The 19,084-nt window shown below is 43.5% G+C and overlaps 1 protein-coding gene across 1 annotated transcript in view; it reads left to right on the forward strand.

Annotated features, from left to right (window-relative positions):
* Positions 1-14,782, forward strand: part of LOC142772280 (uncharacterized) — a 41,810-nt gene extending 27,028 nt beyond the window's left edge. The window contains exons 4-6 of the mRNA XM_075874478.1: positions 5,871-6,106; positions 10,034-10,177; positions 12,189-14,782. Coding sequence (XP_075730593.1) covers positions 5,871-6,106; positions 10,034-10,177; positions 12,189-13,110 — 1,302 coding nt within the window. The 3' untranslated portion in view covers positions 13,111-14,782. The remainder of the gene's footprint in view (positions 1-5,870; positions 6,107-10,033; positions 10,178-12,188) is intronic.
* The last annotated feature ends 4,302 nt before the right edge of the window (positions 14,783-19,084 follow it).

Genomic DNA, 19,084 nt, shown 5'->3' on the forward strand with positions numbered 1-19,084 from the left:
TAAAAATACACGTTGCAAGCACTTGAAATTTGAAGCGAATATCTCCAACATAGTGCAAAATTTGCCGTAGTGATAGGCAAAGAGTCTTTATGAATAAAAACATCAGATGAAATGCTGGGGCAAGCAAAAAACAAATACAAAACGAAAATGTACAGACAGAGTTAAAACCTGCGACATCATCAATTCAGCAAATCACGGCTAAATAAAAGACAGCACACATTCACTAGCTCGATTAACAAGTTCGTCAACTGTCGGCTGTGTCAACATTGTGGGGTGCAGGGCATTCCAAGCACGTATGGCTCGCGGAAAAAAAGAGTAGCCAAAAACATTGTTCTTGAAGGGATACTCATCAAGTGTGTGACAATGTTTATTTCGTGTTTGGCGCTTACTCTTAACCTTAACATAATTAGCGGGATTTATTTTCAAAGAGTTGTGTTGCACCAGATACGAAAATCTCAGGCTATGAAGCTTGGTGCGGCTCGCCAGGGTGGGCAGATCCGCTCTTATCAAAAGAGCAGTAGGTGAGTCGGTACTTTTATAACGGTTGTAGATAAAACGGACTGCTTTACGTTGTGTTCTTTCAAGCCCGGCTATATGTTTGTTTGAGAAGGGGAACCAGGCCACACTCGCATATTCGAGGATTGGGCAGATAAGCATGGTATACGCTAAAAGTTTTGTTTGGGGTGTCGAATGACGAAGGGTTCGCTTAAGAAAAAATAACCTGCCGAGTGCCTTCTTTGTGATGTTCGACATGCGCAGTCCAATTTAAGTCGGACGATATTAAGATGCCTAGATATTTGCAGGCAGCGACGTTGCGAAGTGGGACATTTCCCAGCGAATACGAAAAATTTGCCCTCGCTTTTTTCTTTGTAATTGACATGGCGACAGTTTTCTCAGTATTTATTTCCATTCGCCACTTTCGACACCAGGTTTCGACCTTCTTTAGCGAATCATCTAGTTTTAAATGATCCTGGTAGCTGTCTATTCGCTGGTACAGGATACAGTCATCTGCGAACAATCTGATCTTTACATCGGCTACGTCTGCAACGTCATTAATAAAAAGAAGAAACAACATGGGGCTTAAAACAGAACCCTGGGGCACTCCCTATAATACTGGAACCGTGTCAGACCCATGTGCACCATATTGAACAAATTGGTAGCGGCCGGTCAAATAGTGTTCGATCCACTTGGTCATAGGTCCGTTTCCCAGTATACCGGTTAGCTTTTGGATCAGTTTGGGATGGGAAACGCGGTCAAAAGCTTTTGACAGATCTAAAAAGACTACGTAAATCTGCGATTGATCATTAATGCCATTGGCAAGGTCATGCAAGGTCTCAACCAGCTGTGTGACAGTAGAGATAGTCCGCGACAAAAACCGTGTTGATTGAAATGGAGAACAGCATTTTCTTCCACGTATTCGGTAAGGGACTTTAGAATAATATGCTCAAGCATTTTGCAGGAAGTACACGTAATAGAAATTGGTCTGTAATTAGATGGACAACACAAGTCACCACTTTTGTGAATGGGAAGAATTTTTGCAATTTTCCATTCCGATGGAACCTGGCAATCCTTAAGTGATTTCGAAAATATAAGAAAAAGGTGTTTACACACAGATTCAGCGTAACGCTTTAAAAACGCATTGGGAATCGCGTCGGGTCCACTACATTTATTCCCATCAATGTTCAACAAGAGTGATAGCATACCCGGCTCAGACAGTTGAGGCAAGCTTAGAGCGCTTAAGTTTTTACCCCGAAACAGAAGCGAGGTATGTTTACCATTGTCATCTGTGAATACAGACTGGAAGTAAGTGTTGAATGAATTAGCTTTCATTAATTCCCGCTCCGTTGAAACGACAGTAGGGAGGTTGTTTTTTGAACCTAGATATTGCCAGAATATCTGGGGCGACTCTCTTATAAACTTACGCAGTATTGTGCTGCAGAAGTTCTCTTTGGCACAACGGATTTTTACCCTCAATGAGTGGGACAAGCAAGATATTTTTTCTTGGAACCCATAGACTGTGCTTGATTTGTTAAATTTTCTTAGTCTTTTTATTTTACGTTTAGTATCAATGATGTCACGTGCTACCCAAGGGTTGTGTTTTTTTGTGACTTTAGCAACCTGCGGAACAAAGTGTGTCATACAATGAGTAATGATAGCTTTAAATTTAGCCCAAATTACGTCAATCACCAAAGACTCATCAGCCCACATATCGAGAAAGTCGTCGAATTCATGCTCTAAATACGTCATAACTGCAGCGTCATCGGCTTTGTGAAACGCCGGGACATACTTAACCAGCCCTCGCATGCGAGCGGGGCATTGTACAGACAGGCTACATGAAACCATTTTGTGATCAGATAACCCCTCCAGGGTTTCCGTTAAGATATCCGTTGATGGGAAATGATCATTGACAAAGATGAGATCTAGTAAAGAACTAGATTCCCGTTGTTCATGACTTGGCGTGGCAACAAGTTGTGGGAGATTAAATGACAATAGGTAATCGCTTAAAAAGTCATTCCTAGCTGTTCCTGTACTCAGACGTTCCCAATTTACATCGGGCAGATTGAAGTCACCAGCCATGATAACAGCGCCACTGGTCACATGGTTGTGCAAGTAGTCATATAAGGTTTCCAGATAAGCTAATTGCGCTTGTGGGGGTCTGTATACCGTACAGATAGATATAGTGACACCATTTAGCGAAACCCTACACCAGACCGCTTCGACGTACGGAACATCTGGCGTGACTGAAAAGCTTATGCCTTGTCGTAAAACCATGGCAACGCCCCCACCTCTGTGCTGTCCATCTTTCCGAACATTCACGTAGTTTGGCGGAACAATTTCGTGGTCCAATATTTCTTTGTGCAGCCAAGTTTCTGAGACTGTGACGATGTCTGGCTGATTGGCGATCAAAATGGCCTCAAACCGGTCGGCTTTGTTCACAAGACTTCGTGCATTAACGTTAATTAACGTCAGTTGCGTCGGCTTATGGTGACCCGACTCTCCAGAAGCATACGTTTTTCGTTTTTTGACAAAGCAACAAGATCACCGCGATTGTTGTCCCAGCCGTAGAGTTTCCCATTAATGTTCACTCTATCATGAACCAGCATCACCTTTTCACCTTTGTCTCGATTTTCTTTAGTTCTATCCCAGAGTTTCTTCCTAAGGTCTTGCATTGTACTGGAGAAGTCGTCACTAATTCGGTAACCTGAACCTTTCAGTTTAGAGCAGTTTTTGAATATTTTCGTTTTGTACTGGTAATTCGAGAGTTTCAAAATAATAGGTCTTATTACCATTTTCAGTAAATGTTTTCCTAGGCGGTGAATCTTTTTTATATCCCTGGTATTTACTTTTAGTATGCCCTCAAATATTTCCTTCGATACTACACGTTGCAATGTTTGGCGTTCCCTTATTTTTGTATTGTGGCCTCCGCAGTTATATCCTGCGATGAGCAGAAATGTAACTAATCGCGGAGGCCAAGGACAATACAAGGTCTATTCAAATAGGTCGCTGGTAAGAAGCCATTGCCCGGGACATAATGTGGGGAGTTTTGGAAGCTGCGATTGAAGCGCGACTATGTGTTAAGGGAACAAACACAAATAATGAACAATCAAGTTTGTTTCAAAGTTGAAGTAATCACTGTGCTTCACAAATGACATTTTTTTCTCCAAGAATATTATGCAGTGTAATGAGCAATGAATTTATGACAATTTTTTATTATTGCCGAAATTCCTTTTATAGTGCCGTCGGGCCATACTATGATTAATTAGTACAGCCCTTGCCCCGCCACGGTGGTGTAGTCGCTAACGTACTCGATTGCTGGCCCGCGGGTCGCGGGATCGAATTCCGGCTGCGGCGGCTGCATTTCCAATGGAGGCGGATTTCAAATGCTGTAGGCCCGTGTGCTCAGATTTGGGCGCACGTTAAAGAACGCCAGGTGGTCTAAATTTCCGGAGCCCTCCACTACGGCGTCTCTCATAACCATATGCTGATTTTGGAACATTGAATCCCACATATCAATCAATCAGTGCAGCCCTTGCACTGCATGGAAAGGCACGCTCGTAAAATCTGTCTGCGATGGCACACCCCTTCATGCGTTTAAGTGTTCCGCACTTACTTGCACTGTTGGCTGTGCGTGAAATAGTGAGGTGCGTTTCATGGCTGGTTAACGTCTTGAGCGAAGTGCCGAATGGACAGCGGAACGATGCGGATTAAATTTAACGCTAAGTGCTTTCGTCGGTACCTGCGGAAACGATGTGCTGTGCATGGATGCAGTAGCAATAGGCGTATGCCTGGTAACCCATGTCTTCTCGATATGAAACAAAAACAATTGTTCGTAGTACAATGCCTGCTGGACTTCCATCTGTTAGTATTCCTGCAGCCCGGTTTACTTTTTGAGCATGCAGTGCCTACTATTATTCGCGTTATCGGTGAGCAGATCGCCAACGGTTATCTATCACGCTACCATTCGCATGCCTGCGTTCACATACGTAGCGGTAATTTATCGGTGTATAATGTAAAAAACATAAAGCAAGTACTGCCCGCACACATTTTTGTGATTATTTTCATTGTGTGCAGTGTATTAAAGTTTGAGTTATTGTGACTATTGAATAAAACTTAAAGCTCGTAATTTTGGAACGACTAAGCGTCCTTTCTTCCTGTTAAAACTAAAGAACACAAGCATTGTGCATGCTAAAAAACCTGCGTGTGTGTGTGATGCAAAAAAGCAACGCTGCAGATGTGACCTGTATGCGATGTCGGTTGCTACACCTGCCAAAGATGCGACGAACGCTGAATAAAAGTTCGGAGAACAAGCTTCCTGGTAAAACAGAGGCACAGTGAACAGTATAGTACATTTAAGCGTCATTATATAGTAATTAGTCGGCATTGGATTGTTTGGCGTTGATTTGAAGCGCACTCGTGAAGGACTCGCCGGTGATCGCCTTAGCGCGATTTCTCAGTGGTCATGGGCCTATGAAAAGTAACTTGCAATGAAATTTCGTGCTAGTGCACACAAAATGACGTCACTTCTTAACCAACCGTTGCGTTACATCCTCTCTATATTTTTATTCCACCGGAAGTGTTGCCTTCTCACAGAGATGGCGCTAAGCCCTATGACCAGCTAATCAGCCGCCATTTTCTGAACGTATAGGCTTCTTGGAGCCTTCGCTACCAGTTGTATCTACCTTGGATGATACGCAGACTTTCACAGTTTGCTGACCAAATTTATCGCATAGCTTTCTCCGGCGTTGCACTTTTCTTAGGTGATTCTTAAAGAGAAAAGAACAGAGAAGTGAACCCCGTAATTGTCTCCATCAGAGTGCGACACCTCAACAGTAGCTCACAAGGGATGGGGTAAGGATGAATTAAAAGAACAGCATTAAAAGGTAAATAGATGGAGAGAGGAAGGAGAGAGCGAGGCGCAGGGACAGTGAACGACAGAAAGCGACGGAAGTAAAGAGGAGACAGAAAAGATGGACACGGTCGCGGGAGTCCGTGGACGGGACACCACTCGGCGAGAGCTCTTGTTGGTGTCAAGAGATGGTGTAGGGGGAGCCCAGTCGGCCAGGGCTGCGCTGTCGTCGGACATCGCGGGGGCACAACCGGTCGGCACGAAATCAAGCAAGCGAGTCGCGTTGCATGCACATGATGAATGAAAGTATGTATAGGTGAAGCGATGAATTAGTGAAAGGCGCCGACTTGAAATTCCCGTTATGCCTGCTTTTTTTTTTTTTGCGAAAGCTGTGAATGTGCACATATATTCGAGCATAATGTGTCCACGGAGCGATTCCTTTTTCCGATGCCTACACTTGCCTCATCGAACTTATATTCGGACGCATGCATGATGATTGAACTTTTCGTTTCGTGCATTTCAGGTGCGTGAGATGGTGGCAGCGGCCAGAGCCAGGTTACGTAACTTCCGCTTCCGTCCAACCCTCGTCGACATACCGGAAGACGATTACACGAACATGCAGCACCACCAGCACCACCAGCTGCAGCACGGTCACCATCAGTTCGCCCAGAGTTCGGGCTGTGGCCACAGCCCTGCTGGCGTCTGCAATGGCACCTGCACCAGTGCCGTGCGTCACAACCCTCTTCTTGGAGTGGACAGGTAAAAGATGGAAAACGGGTGCATTCGAATGACGTTCGTCCAAACGTGATTTCTCGAACTCACCTGGACTGCTTGATCCTAATCACTAAACTGTACTTTGAAAATTCAAGCGCTAACCTGTTAGAGAGGAAAGTGAACGACGTCAGCGCTTACAGGGAACAGGTAGCTTTAATAACATCCGAGCTTTCACGTTCCAAAACTACGATATGATTATGAAAGAGGCCGCTGCAGAGACTTCTGGAAATTTCGACCACCTATAGAGTTCTTAAGCATGCACCTAAATATCAGTACACGAGCCTCAAACATTTGCTCCCCCAGAAACAGAATGTGACACTTTGCTGAATATAGCAAATCATGGGTGGCTAAGCCTTCAGTTGACTGTATAAATGCTCGTGTCGTTCCCTTGTCCTCGTCTTGTTTTTGTTTTTTGTTTTTACACTTGAGCAATAGGTAATGTTATTACTTGGTGTTTTACGTTCAAAAACTACGATATGATCATGAGAGACGCCGTTGTCGAGGGCTCCGGAAAGTTTGACCATCTGGCCCAAGCGATGACATTGCTGACATGAGCGCTGACATCGCACAGTAGACGGGCCTCTATAGCAATTTACCGCCACTGAAATGCGACTTCCACGGCCGTGACTGACACTGCGATCTTTGGGCAGCAGCACTACCACACCGGGCCTGTCCAACTTTTCAATAATGCAAATGTACCAACTAGTTTGTTGTTCTGTTTTGCCAGCTATATGTTTATGGTGCGGGCTGAGGATTTGTTTTTTCTTACGTCACAATAGACTGTTGCTCTGTGATACAACATGCCCCGCCGTGGTGTTCTAGTGGCTAAGGTACTCGGCTGCTGGCCCGCAAGTCGCGGGATAGAATCTAGGCTGCGGTAGCCGCATTTTCGACGGAGGCGAAAATGCTGTAGGCCCGTGTGCTCAGAACAGGGTCCATGTTAAAGAACCCCAGGTGCTCAAAAATTTCCGGTGCCCTTTACTATAGCGTCTCTCATAATCATGTGGTGGTTTTGGGACATTAAGCCCCACATACCATTATCATCATGTGGTACATGATTGACCTGTACTATAGACCAGCCTCGCCAGGACAAATTATAAACGCTGCAAGGGCTCATTCGCTGCCTTTGACAAACGAAACAATGTTCACATTACAATACAAGCTGTCAATCTGTGAGAAATCTATAGCGGAGAGTAGCTAATAGATTATAAAAAGTTAAAGTCGGGATGGGGTAGTTTTCGTGCTGAAAAAATTATACTATATAATTCGCGAACTATCCAGTAGTTATGGTAAGCCTACTTAGGTCAAAGCGCAAACTGCAGAAGTAGTAGCCTATGGAAACATCTGCAGAATCAAAACCAAAAAAAAGTTAAACAAATATTGAGAAACTGGAAAAAAGAAAGATGTTGATTTAGCAGTGTGTTTATTGTATGCGCTTGTTAACCCTCATTTATAAAGACTAAGACTACAGAAGTTGAATAAGGACCCCAGGTACGCCTTGGCAAGCTTTTCTCCGGCACCGAAGAATACCAGTGAGTTCATTAGGCGTTCCTCTGGGTCACCTCCCTCGCTCCGGCCCTGTGCAATAAAAAAAAAAAGAGAGAGAAGCCGGCATCTATATATTACAGCGCCAATCTGTGCGAACGCTGTACGGATCTTAACAGCAATAATAGAGAGTTTTAGTAGTGCGGAATGGTGCTACGTACGCATCACGCAAGCGCCTTGCGTTACGCGGCGTCGTTTGCCACTTATGGGCTTTTAGTACGCCGTAGTGCCCGCGTACGTAGCGAGCGTGAAGCGTGTTGCGCCATCTGGTAGATCAAAATAGAAGCACGTGTTGTTGACAGCCAATGTAAGCTAATCCAAGTGTTATAGCCAGATTATGGCCATATTTTAAGCCACAGAGCCGGTCGGTGCTTGCCTTCGATGCCGCCATTTTGCAAAACGAAGTCTCGCGCTGTCGCGAACTTGTTCGAGAGCTGCGCGATCATTTCATACGTACGCACGCACGCATCTCATGCGTGCGTACGTAGCGGCTGCGTACGTAACGCGATACGTGCGCGTTGCGGTCTGCGCATGCGCACTACGCAGAACGTGGCGTCCTTACGTACGCAATGCCGCCACGTACGCAGCGTACGCAGTACTAAAACTCTCTAATTTCAGCGCTTACAATGGTATAGTTTGCTTCGCAGCGCCTGCTCGGGGAGGGAACCATATAGTCTATTAGTTTGCAAAAACACAGAACGACACACTTTCGAGGACGGGCTCCTGAAACTCACCACTAGTCTTCTAAATTATTTGCACGAAAAATAAATGACTTGCAGTCATATAGTTTGGTAGATATCGTTAGTGGGCACAAGATAATTTACATTAAATTTGTATTCACATCACAGGGCACAACAAAACTACCGGAGTTGTCTTCTAAAAGGCCCCTATAAACAGCCGTTGAGAAAAAGGAGTGCATGATTCTGTCATGGCGTTTCCTGTCTTTACGACGCAATTCGTGACGCCGTCGTATTATCAGTTAAAGTGCCAAGGAAATAAGCTCTCGAGTGCTCACAATATAAGGAATGTCAGTTGTGAATTTCCCCTTCTTTCCTCCTTTGCCGTGCAGTGGCACGCCCATTCTGCCTTGCCCCACGTATACTAACTTCACGTCGTTTGGCGCGTTTCCCACTTCGCAAGTGATAACGAAAGCGTGTAGCTGAATAGCGCAAAATCCTGATAAGCTCGATGCTTATAGCTGACATTGTCTGCGTGTTTCATCAAGATGTAAGTGATGAAAAATGAATAGCGCTTGCAGAAAGACAGCCAACACCCACGACAAAAAGGAGAGACCTTTCTTTTTCTTTTCGAATATTTTTCATTGGCCGTTTTTTTTTGTTTTCTTTTCTCATTTTATTTTTTTTTCTTCTCCTCTGCCTGATCATTAAAATTAGTTTTGGTTTCTGCGTTATCCGATATTTTTTTTCATCTGTTTGAGCCCGCTATACTTGTGGTACAGGCCGAGCACGTTCGTTTACTTTTGAACGCGACATGATTTAAAGAGCTCGTTTCGCTGAAATCCCGGCGTCAACGTCGGCTTCGTTGTTTGTGTGTGAAAAATTGTAATCTTATGCGTGACCGACAAATTGAGAATAATGCAAATAAGATACACAAGAGATCCCGGATTAAAGTGAGAATTTAACGTGGGTCGTTTGTTTACGAATGGGAATCTAACCTGGGTCGTTCACGTGGCAAGCCAATGTTCTACCTCACAGCCACGCCTCTGCTTGAGGAAGCAGTCAAAATAACTTCATCTGCTTGGAAATCGAGGGAATGTAACTGAAATGATTCACAAACACACGCGTCTTGTGCACATTCTTCACAATACACCATGAAAGATTGCAGTAACAATGCGTGGTACAAGCGTACATTGCAATCGTGCGCCTGAACATGAGATTATCATAATTACTTCACGATTTAAGGCCGGTCACTCACTACGAAAGGAGAACATGTCACAGCGCCTATTCTCTGATTGCCACGTACTTGGTGCATGGAAAGTTCAAAACTATTTCGTGCACTAAGCGTTTGAAACACGCAACAGGGACAGGATATTGCTATCGCGCTCAACTTTTAAAGGCGAAGCTTAAGCAATTTTCTTTTTAAATTTTTGCCCCACAATAAAGCTATGTAAATCAGTTCGTCGTCTTTAACCTCGGTGAGGCTTAGACGCGCTTTAAGGCTGCACCAACAAGATCAAGGTGCATTAAGCTTTGGTGTTGAAAAACCGGCTACGTAACTACAATTCACGCAAAGTACCTTACGGAACTTGTCCCTTCCATCGCTTCCTGCAAGCGCTCCTCGCAATAAAAATGACCTTCTGGAGTATATCTTTCTAACATGGCATGTTTACAAAAACAAACTGCTCAGGTTTTTCGAGGTGAACGAGAGTTTTCAAGACTCTCCCCTGGAAGCCCTGGCGCACGTGTCGCCTTACCCTCCGCGGCCACCTGAACGCCGACGCAAGAGGACGTGCGGCAAGGAAGCTCCGCAAGCCCGTTTCGATCTCTTCCGGTGAGTCCCTGCTTCTGCTTCGCGTTGGAAGCTGTGCGCCGAGCCAGAAAGTTTTCCTCCCATTTGGAGACGGCCTGAACAGGAAGATCGGATGGGCAAACCTTGCTTTCACGCACGCTACGGAGCGCCGCTTCGAAGCATATACCGTTATCTGACACGTGCGCACGAAGACACGGGAAGTAAAACGTCTTGCTTTCAGTGAATAGTTTAGGGTGCAAGTAGAGTTTCAATATACAAGCGCGTGAGCGTTAAAGGACAATAAAACAATAATTAAAATTATACAGATAAAGTATAGTGTGAAAATTCTATTGATATTTGCACTAACATGGGTTTATGGATAGACGAGGAAAAGAATGTCCAAATGTCTCTTTTACATTCCCTGCCAATATCTCCGACAGTGACGTCATCAATTTCGAAGTGTTTGTTCTGGTTCTAGCCACATTCGCTCAATAAAAGTTTCTGAAACTTGTTTTGCTAAGGCTCTGGCTCTCTCGAACTGCGATTTTCGTCATTCTTGCTGATTGAAAGCTACGTATGCCTTCGACGATGCGGTCAACGTCTGTGACGTCATGGCAACTAGTTCAGAAACGTCAATGTGGAGTCGCCATCGAAATACTCTTTTCTTTGCGCGTTTTTTCGCTTACGAAGTGTCTTTTTGCAGCAGTCGTGATGTTATTTTAATCTGGAAATTGTTCTTTTTTAACAAAGAAAAATCGCTTTTCTTTTCTTGGTCACCTTTAAAGGGCGCGTAAGATTTTGGCATAGCACTTTTTTATATAAAATACAAGGCAGGGTATGCACTGGTGAGGCACTGTTCAAAATGCTTATCTATATTATTTTCATTACGGAATTTATGAAACTGTTTTAAGCATGATAATGCTGATTCAGCAGAGTGTTTAATGCGGAATCTTGCAATGCTTCAACTAGAAATAATAAGACTATGCAAGTTGTAACACGAACACGGGTTCACAAACACTAATGAACACGAACCCAAATGAACACGCACACTACAAACTTATGTTTTCTTCAGTAAGAAACAATGCCACTGAAGGCATTAGTAGTTCATCTGTTAAACCGCGCGGTATAAAGGAAGTCCGGTTTCGGAGGGGTGAGTCGGTGCGTTTTTTTTTTTTTTTTTTGTAAGCGTTCAGCTTTTGTAAGATCATCATGGACAGTTGAGTTCGCACGTGGGCTTTTACTTTTCTTCTGTGTATTATAGCTTAAGGAATGCAGTGCGTACATCCCGCAACAATTTTCGAGCAGCTGTGTCTATCACACTGTCCTATTAACCAAACGCCTTTATTTTGGCTGACATGGTTGACACATTTGCATCTGGTAATCCCCGTTCATGATAGGTTACATCCAAGCGTATTGTCATTGTGTTTTAAACTTCTAAGCTCATTTTTTGAGTTCTTATTCGTCGATTTGTGGTTGCCTTTCAACTAAGTTTGGCTGCTTTTCTTTACATCTGGCTGCACTTGTCTGCATCTGGCTGCTTTGCATCTGTGCTGACGATAAAACTCTTCACAAATGTCTCACGTAACCTTACAACATCATGCTGGGTGGCTATGTGAAAAGTTCAAGGAAAGAAATTCTAGCGGCAGTGCACTTGATGAAGTAACCAGCTCGACAACGCAGAATTCAGAACATGTGTACAAATACAGATCACGTGATGACATCGAAACTAAAAAAAGCTTTCAGCCACCCGCACAGAATAAATAGCTGAAGGTTTATCGTACATAGACAAAAAATAGCAAGTCAAGTCCTATGATAGCTTCTGAAAACGAACAAATACGGTATTCTCAAGGCTGGGTGCTTGTAACTCAGAAATAGCGTAATACTTGTTGTTTAGCCTGTGAAAGACGAGTGGTCCAACAGTGGAACAAATGAACTGGTACCTTAAAGCTATGACAAATATCGCTCATTCACTGAACAAATCATCGCATAAGCTCCATGCCGTAAGACTAGAACAGATAAAGCTAAAGAAACCCAACGTATTTTTTTTTTTCAGGAAAGACCTCTACGAGAAGCTGCAGAAACTGCAGGAAGGCCGTCCTCAACCGTCTGGACTGCGCTGCGAGCCCGACGGTAACTCGGACAGCCCTTCTTATGAGAACGTCTTGCCGGCACCCTTGCCCAAGCGCTCGCAGCAAGACGCACCTCCTCGGCCACCACCTCGAGTCTGTTCTTCTCCCGTGGATCAGACATCGCGACCGGACGATCTGGATGGCGACGACGTGTCCTCCACGAGCATAGAGTTGGACTCGCTCTATTCTCCCTGGGACTCGTTGAACTCGAGGAATCTGTCCAAACTGTCGGTCCCTCCGGACCAGACCCTCCTGGAAGCCCTCGACGAGCCCATCATCTTCGAAACTATCCACGAGCCACGCCCCACGTACATCGTGAACTCTGGTGGCCGGCTCAGTCCAGAGATGATCATGTCCATGTCGGGACACTTCAAGCGACCGCGGTCCGGTCTTTACATGAGCGTCGAATCGCTGCAGAACTGCATAAAAACCAGCCGGAGGTTCGCGCCGTGTCGACGCGGCTTCGACGCGATGGACGCCCTCCGAAGAGTGACGGCGGGTGATATGGAGTTCATGCACGTCTGCCGGGGTCACCTGAGGAGACGGGACAGTATAGGGTGCTCGTCGGTGGCCTCGGACAGTCTTGTCCCATCACCGTCTGATTCGGAGTACGACCCAGACTACTCGGACCCTTCACCTCGGACGGAGGCAAGGGTAGCGGCTGCACGTCGGGCCAGAAGGCGGTTGCGGTCTCGCGCCGAGCGTAATGGAAAGCATGGACATCCTTTGCCTCCGCCTCCTGACGTTACTATCATTGAAGTAGGAGACGCAGCGGGAGACATTCTTAACGGGAAAGGAAATTTTGTAACTCTAATTGAGCTCGACACGTCTGAAAGCTCCAACTGACCAATATTAGAACACAAACGTCACTGGCTCTATTGCATAGTCATCTTCATCTCTGTGTAGACGCGTACATGCGCGCACATGTTGCGAAGAGAAAACGTCAGAAATGATCTATTCAAAAGCTACAAATCGGCGCTTAATTATAAGCCCCACTGTCTTCCGGTGCTTTAGAGCAGCAGGAGGCATAAACGAAGGGCTGATTTGGGCATACATGTCAGTATAACGCGGGAAAACAAAGTAAAAGAATCGACGCTCTGTTTTAGCCCTAGAACAAGTTAGCACACCCAACAATTAGCAGACAGAGTGAAGGTAGGAAGCATTCAAGAAAAAGGCAAGCTCTATATCTTTTAGCGAATGCCAATAGGTTGAGCTCACGAGTAGAGCTAATTGCACATATACCTGCAAATTATTACCAGGATCCCTCAAACGGCGCATCGCGTAATATTGTACTTTGTAATGGCATATCGGAAAACATCTTAGCTGTGTACTGAGTTGCACTTACATATAAGCAAAATATTGATTAAATTACTGGTTAGACGGGAAACAAACGTGCAGCAATAAGTGGCTTTCAGTTACTCTTCCCGAGGCAACAAAACAAAACAACGCAAAAAATCAAAACGAAGTGTGTTCATCATTTTTAGTTTCTTTTCACATGAGGCTTCTACCTAAACGTCGTAGATCCCTTGCTGTATAAGTGCGTATCTATGGTAAGGCTAATTTTATGGCTTTTTAAATACAAGGGCGCATTCAGTGCTACTTTTTCAGGTTATAAGAACAATGCCAATCCATATTATTGCAGCTGCCACACAATATGCTTGTTGATTAAGTTAGGTTTCGTTGCTTTACTCTGAGCTAAGTATGCTCAAATACCTTAGATATTTACCCCTGAGTACTAAATAATACCTATGTTGTGGTTTTTTTGTGGAATATGAAAGAACGTATTAACTAAATGCATTGAGGATTAAACAGCAATAAAAAAATAACGACACACTAAAGTAATACGAAGACTGATAGCTGCCTTGCACACATCGGCGCATTGTTGAAGGAATGCGAGAATCGTAATTCTGGCATCAGCGACTGTCTCGATTCTGTATTGTTCGAAGGTTGAAATTATGTAGTGTTTGCTAGAGTTTTATATAGTTTCGCGTTAAGACAGGGGATATAGGCACATTGCTATAACTTTGAGTGATATCAAGTGTTCGTTCAAGAACTTTCATGACATCAGTGATATAGAGCTTCCGCACGGGAAATGAACGAGGCTTCACTTTCACATTTTCATAGCAAGCCACTTCAATTACCCATTTTCAAACTCGCAAACATTATAAATAATTTGACTGGACGCTTGCAACTGATACGAACCCAAACTGTACCAATATTTTCAGATGTCGTCTTTGTCCTCTCGTGTATTTTACGAGGCCTACAAATGACGAACGTTTCTAACATAATCACGAAATGTTCTTGCACGTAATCAACCATTCATTTCCTTTTGCATCCGTCAGTAGAAAAAAACGCTTCTGTTTTCACTGTTATTTATTCGTCCAGTATACTGTTGATCAGTTGAAATCGACCTGAGATTTTTTGACGTATATAATCAAGTTTTTCGAGCAAGAAATATATATGTTTGAATAAAAATAATACACACGTCAAAAAACACGATGTTCTTTTTACGTTGCCATCAGGGGACGGGTCGAAAAAAAAACGTAAAAAGAACATTGTGTTTTTTGACGTGTGTCATCTTATATATATATATATATATATATATATATATATATATATATATATATATATATATATATATATATATATATATATATATATATATATATATATATATATATATATATATATATATATATATATGCAGGCATGGTGGTTGAGTGGCCGTAGCGTTGCATGTAGTCCAATAGATCCTCCGTGAGCGGTCACAACGTGGTTTATTTCGACGTTTCGGCCTAGAGTCTGGCGTGATGAAGGCCAGACTCTAGGCCGAAGCGTCGAAATAAACCACGTTGTGACCGCTCACGGAGGATCTACTGGACTATATATATATATATATTGCATATATATATATATAGCTATATATATATATATATATATAAATATATATATATATATATATATATATATATATATATATATATATATATATATATATATATATATATATATATATATATATATTCAGCGCCTGTGCTTTGGACATGGGTCACAGAAAACGTTTGTGAGCAATTCCAAAGTAATCTTAATAATGCAACTACATCCAAATCTGTTACAAGCCTCACGACAGCACTACCACACAATGTGTGCGCTCCGACAACACTTCGTGCCTAAATACAAATCACATCGTTCTCATGACAGTGACTTGCACTGTATACGTTTTTGAAAAGTTGCATAAGCTGGGCCTGAGGTATGTTAATGTGTAAATCTCACACAAAAAGAATAAACCTGCATAAAGAAGTTCAGCCTGTTCTCTGCGTCAATTTCAATGGGGGGAGTGCTTGAGTACAACAGGTAACCTAGAAGCCAAACGAAGCGGAGAAAGTGCCTCGCATTTTTTTTTTCTGTTCTTTCAACTTATCAAACACTGTGCTTCCACCCATCGGCTCCCATGTACACTATGGAGGTACCGTATATAACCTTGTCTGCACAGCAAGACCACTATATAGAAGCACAAGGTTTTTATATTTGAATGAAGAGCTTGAATAACAGAGTCATAGCCTGAATTTTCTTTTTTAAGAAGGTGCGGGCAGGGGGAAACCAATTACTCTTTATGTATGTTAATTTACTCATATGTACACATCATACAAAATGGCAAAAATTTGAGACATTTCAGCTTCTGCTTTCGAGGGGGAAGCTTCGCCTTAGGGAAATTGTGCAATGGGGGATAGCATGAACCGAAGCATAGTGTATATATATATATATATATATATATATATATATATATATATATATATATATATATATATATATATATATATATATATATATATATATATATATATATATATATATATATATATAATGTTAAAGAAGGGTCTATTTAAGGGCTCGTTTTTCCGTGTTAATAATCAGATCTAACAGACAACAATGACAAGGAAAGTATAAGGGAAGTTATTAGACCAAGTTGTAATGTAAATGTGAAGAAAGAAAAGTGGGTGAAAAGATGACTTACCATGGGCAGGAACAGAACCAGCGACCTTCGAATAACGGCCCCGCCGCGGTGGTCTAGTGGCTAAGGTACTCGGCTGCTGACCCGCAGGTCGCGGGTTCAAATCCCGGCTGCGGCGGCTGCATTTCCGATGGAGGCGGAAATGTCGTAGGCCCGTGTGCTCAGATTTGGGTGCACGTTAAAGAACCCCAGATGGTCTAAATTTCCGGAGCCCTCCACTACGGCGTCTCTCATAATCATATGGTGGTTTTGGGACGTTAAACCCCACATATCAATCAAATCAACCTTCGAATAACGCGTTCGATGCTCTAAGACTGAGCTATCACGGCAGCTATCCCCCCAGCCACTTTATTGGGTATAAATGTGAGTTTGAGCGTGGAAGGTCAGTCAGCGCCACCAGTAGCCATAGCGGCGAGTGTGGCACACTCTTTATGAGGCTGTTAAGCGTCACATGGCACGTGAATTTATTACGAGCTGGCATCTGACCAATAGCCCTCGTATACAACCTAAAGGCACGAAGTCTGCCAGTACGAGACCCTCGTTAATGAATAAGGGAAAGAAGTGTATACTTAAGGGCTTGTTCCGTGTTATAACACAATAATAATGAGATTTAACAGACAATAATGCCAAGGAAAATATATATATATATATATATATATATATATATATATATATATATATATATATATATAGACACACGTTCCTGCTCACGGCAAGTTATTTTTTCACCCACTTTTCTTTCTTCCTATTTACTGTATATTGGTTATAATAACTTCCCTATACGTTCCTTGGCATTATTGTGTGTTAGATCTCATTTAGATCTCATTATTATTGTACCAAAACGCGGAAAAACGAGCCCTTAGGTATACACCTCTTTCCCTTATTCATTAGCGAGGGTCTCGTACTGGAAGACTTGGTGCCGTTATGTTGTATACGAGGCACTATTGGTCAGCTGCCCACTCATACAAGGTCTTGTGCTAGGTGACACCACACAGGCTCATAAAAGGGTGTTGCACACTCGCCGCCATGGATACAGATGGCGCTGACTGACACTCCCACGTTTAAATTCACATTTAAACCCAATAAAGTGGATGGGGGGGATAGCCGCCGTGATAGCTCAGTGGTTAGAGCATCGAACGCGTTATTCAAAGGTCGTAGGTTCGTTTCCTGCCCACGGCAAGTTATTTTTTCACCCATTTTTGTTTCTTTCTTCTTATTTACAGTACATTGGTTATAATAAGTTCCCCTATGCATTCCTTGGCATTATTGTCTGTTAGGTCTCATTATTAATGTGCCAAAACACGGAAAAACGAGCCCTTAGGTAAACTCCTCTTTCTTTTAGTATATATATATATATATATATATATATATATATATATATATATATATATATATATATATATATATATATATATATATATATATATATTAGAACAGTGCTCACAATATCGTCTTTTTGCAGCTTGGTGTGAGGTGTGATGGTTCAAGTCAACGAGGTTGAACTGGGTTGTTGGGGTAACGTGTACATGACAGGGAACCCATAGAGACAGCTGGGTCAGTGAACAGGTTTTGTGTCTGTCTATTGTTTTACGATGGCTACAGATTTCGCTATGGCCACTTTTTCTACGTCTAGACTGAAATTTGGCTCTTCTTCAATTCCACACAACGGTAACCGTGAGCATCAGCAGCCGGTCTCGGGAAATGGAGGAAGGAAAAGTAAAGGCGGGAGAATTACGTCACGCGAGTTTAAGACCACCGTGTCGGCCCAACACGTAACCAAAACGTTGGAGCGTGCGGTCTATAGCTTTTAGTACTCTTGGTGGTGTTCCGTTTTTGAACCTTCTGCGCGAGCCAGCCGGTCTGCGCCGAACCGGCACGGTTCTACTAAAAGCTACTGGGCGCCACAGCGCGAAGCCTCGGCAAGTCTCGTTGCTTGCGTGATCTTGCCAGAAAAGGGGCGTATGTTGGGCCGACACTGCTGCTTTCAAGACGGCTTGGCTTGCTTGCGGCGTCACGTCAAGCTCCCTCCGATCCTTTTTCTTCCTCCGTGTATTGAGGTATCATCGATCGAATGGTGGTCCGAAATCGTAGAAGGGTGGGATGAGTGAATTTGACGTTAGTGCTACAGTGGTGTGCTCTCGGAGTCTTGGCCTGATGTCGCCAGAGCGGCAAACCCTATGGCATGAACATTATAGCGGCTCGAATCTCCGCCTACAGCGCCAGAACCGGTATGAACAGCACCCGTAGCCCGAACAATGGTCCCGGATGAGGTAAAATATCAGTGCTTTTTCGGAAGGGGGAGAAGTGGTGATAGGAGAGGTTGAAAAAAGGAGGAGGACACGAACACGTGAATGCTGCGTGCGCCTCGACGATTGTGACGTCACTGCTCGCGTTCACGGGCGGCCACCACGTGCTGACCATGACATACAGTGAACTATTTAAAAAAAATACGGGAAATTAGCTCTATTTGAGAACAGTCACATGTTCCTAGTAGAATTTCAAAGTTTTTTTTTCAGTTTTTTTCTGCTTTTGTTCAGTATCCCTTGAGGTAGTTTGATGTGGTAATAGAGAATTTTCAACGCTCCTGCCGCGTTGTTTTTATGCTTCGGGACGTGGACGGTGGAGGTAGTCTTCTGGTGCTTGCTCGTCCGTGAAGTATACCTCCAATTGTTCGCTGAGTACTCGTAGTCCATCGTTGCTGGTCAGTCCGTCTTTCAGCACTCGAAATGCTGCAGCACTGAACTGACGCGATATAATGAGTTCGCTTGCATCCTCAAGCAAGCTTCGAAATTGGGCTAGGTTGTCACT

This window comes from Rhipicephalus microplus, chromosome 9 (assembly GCF_043290135.1).
Source record: "Rhipicephalus microplus isolate Deutch F79 chromosome 9, USDA_Rmic, whole genome shotgun sequence".
In the NCBI taxonomy this organism is placed as follows: Eukaryota; Metazoa; Arthropoda; class Arachnida; order Ixodida; family Ixodidae; genus Rhipicephalus; species Rhipicephalus microplus.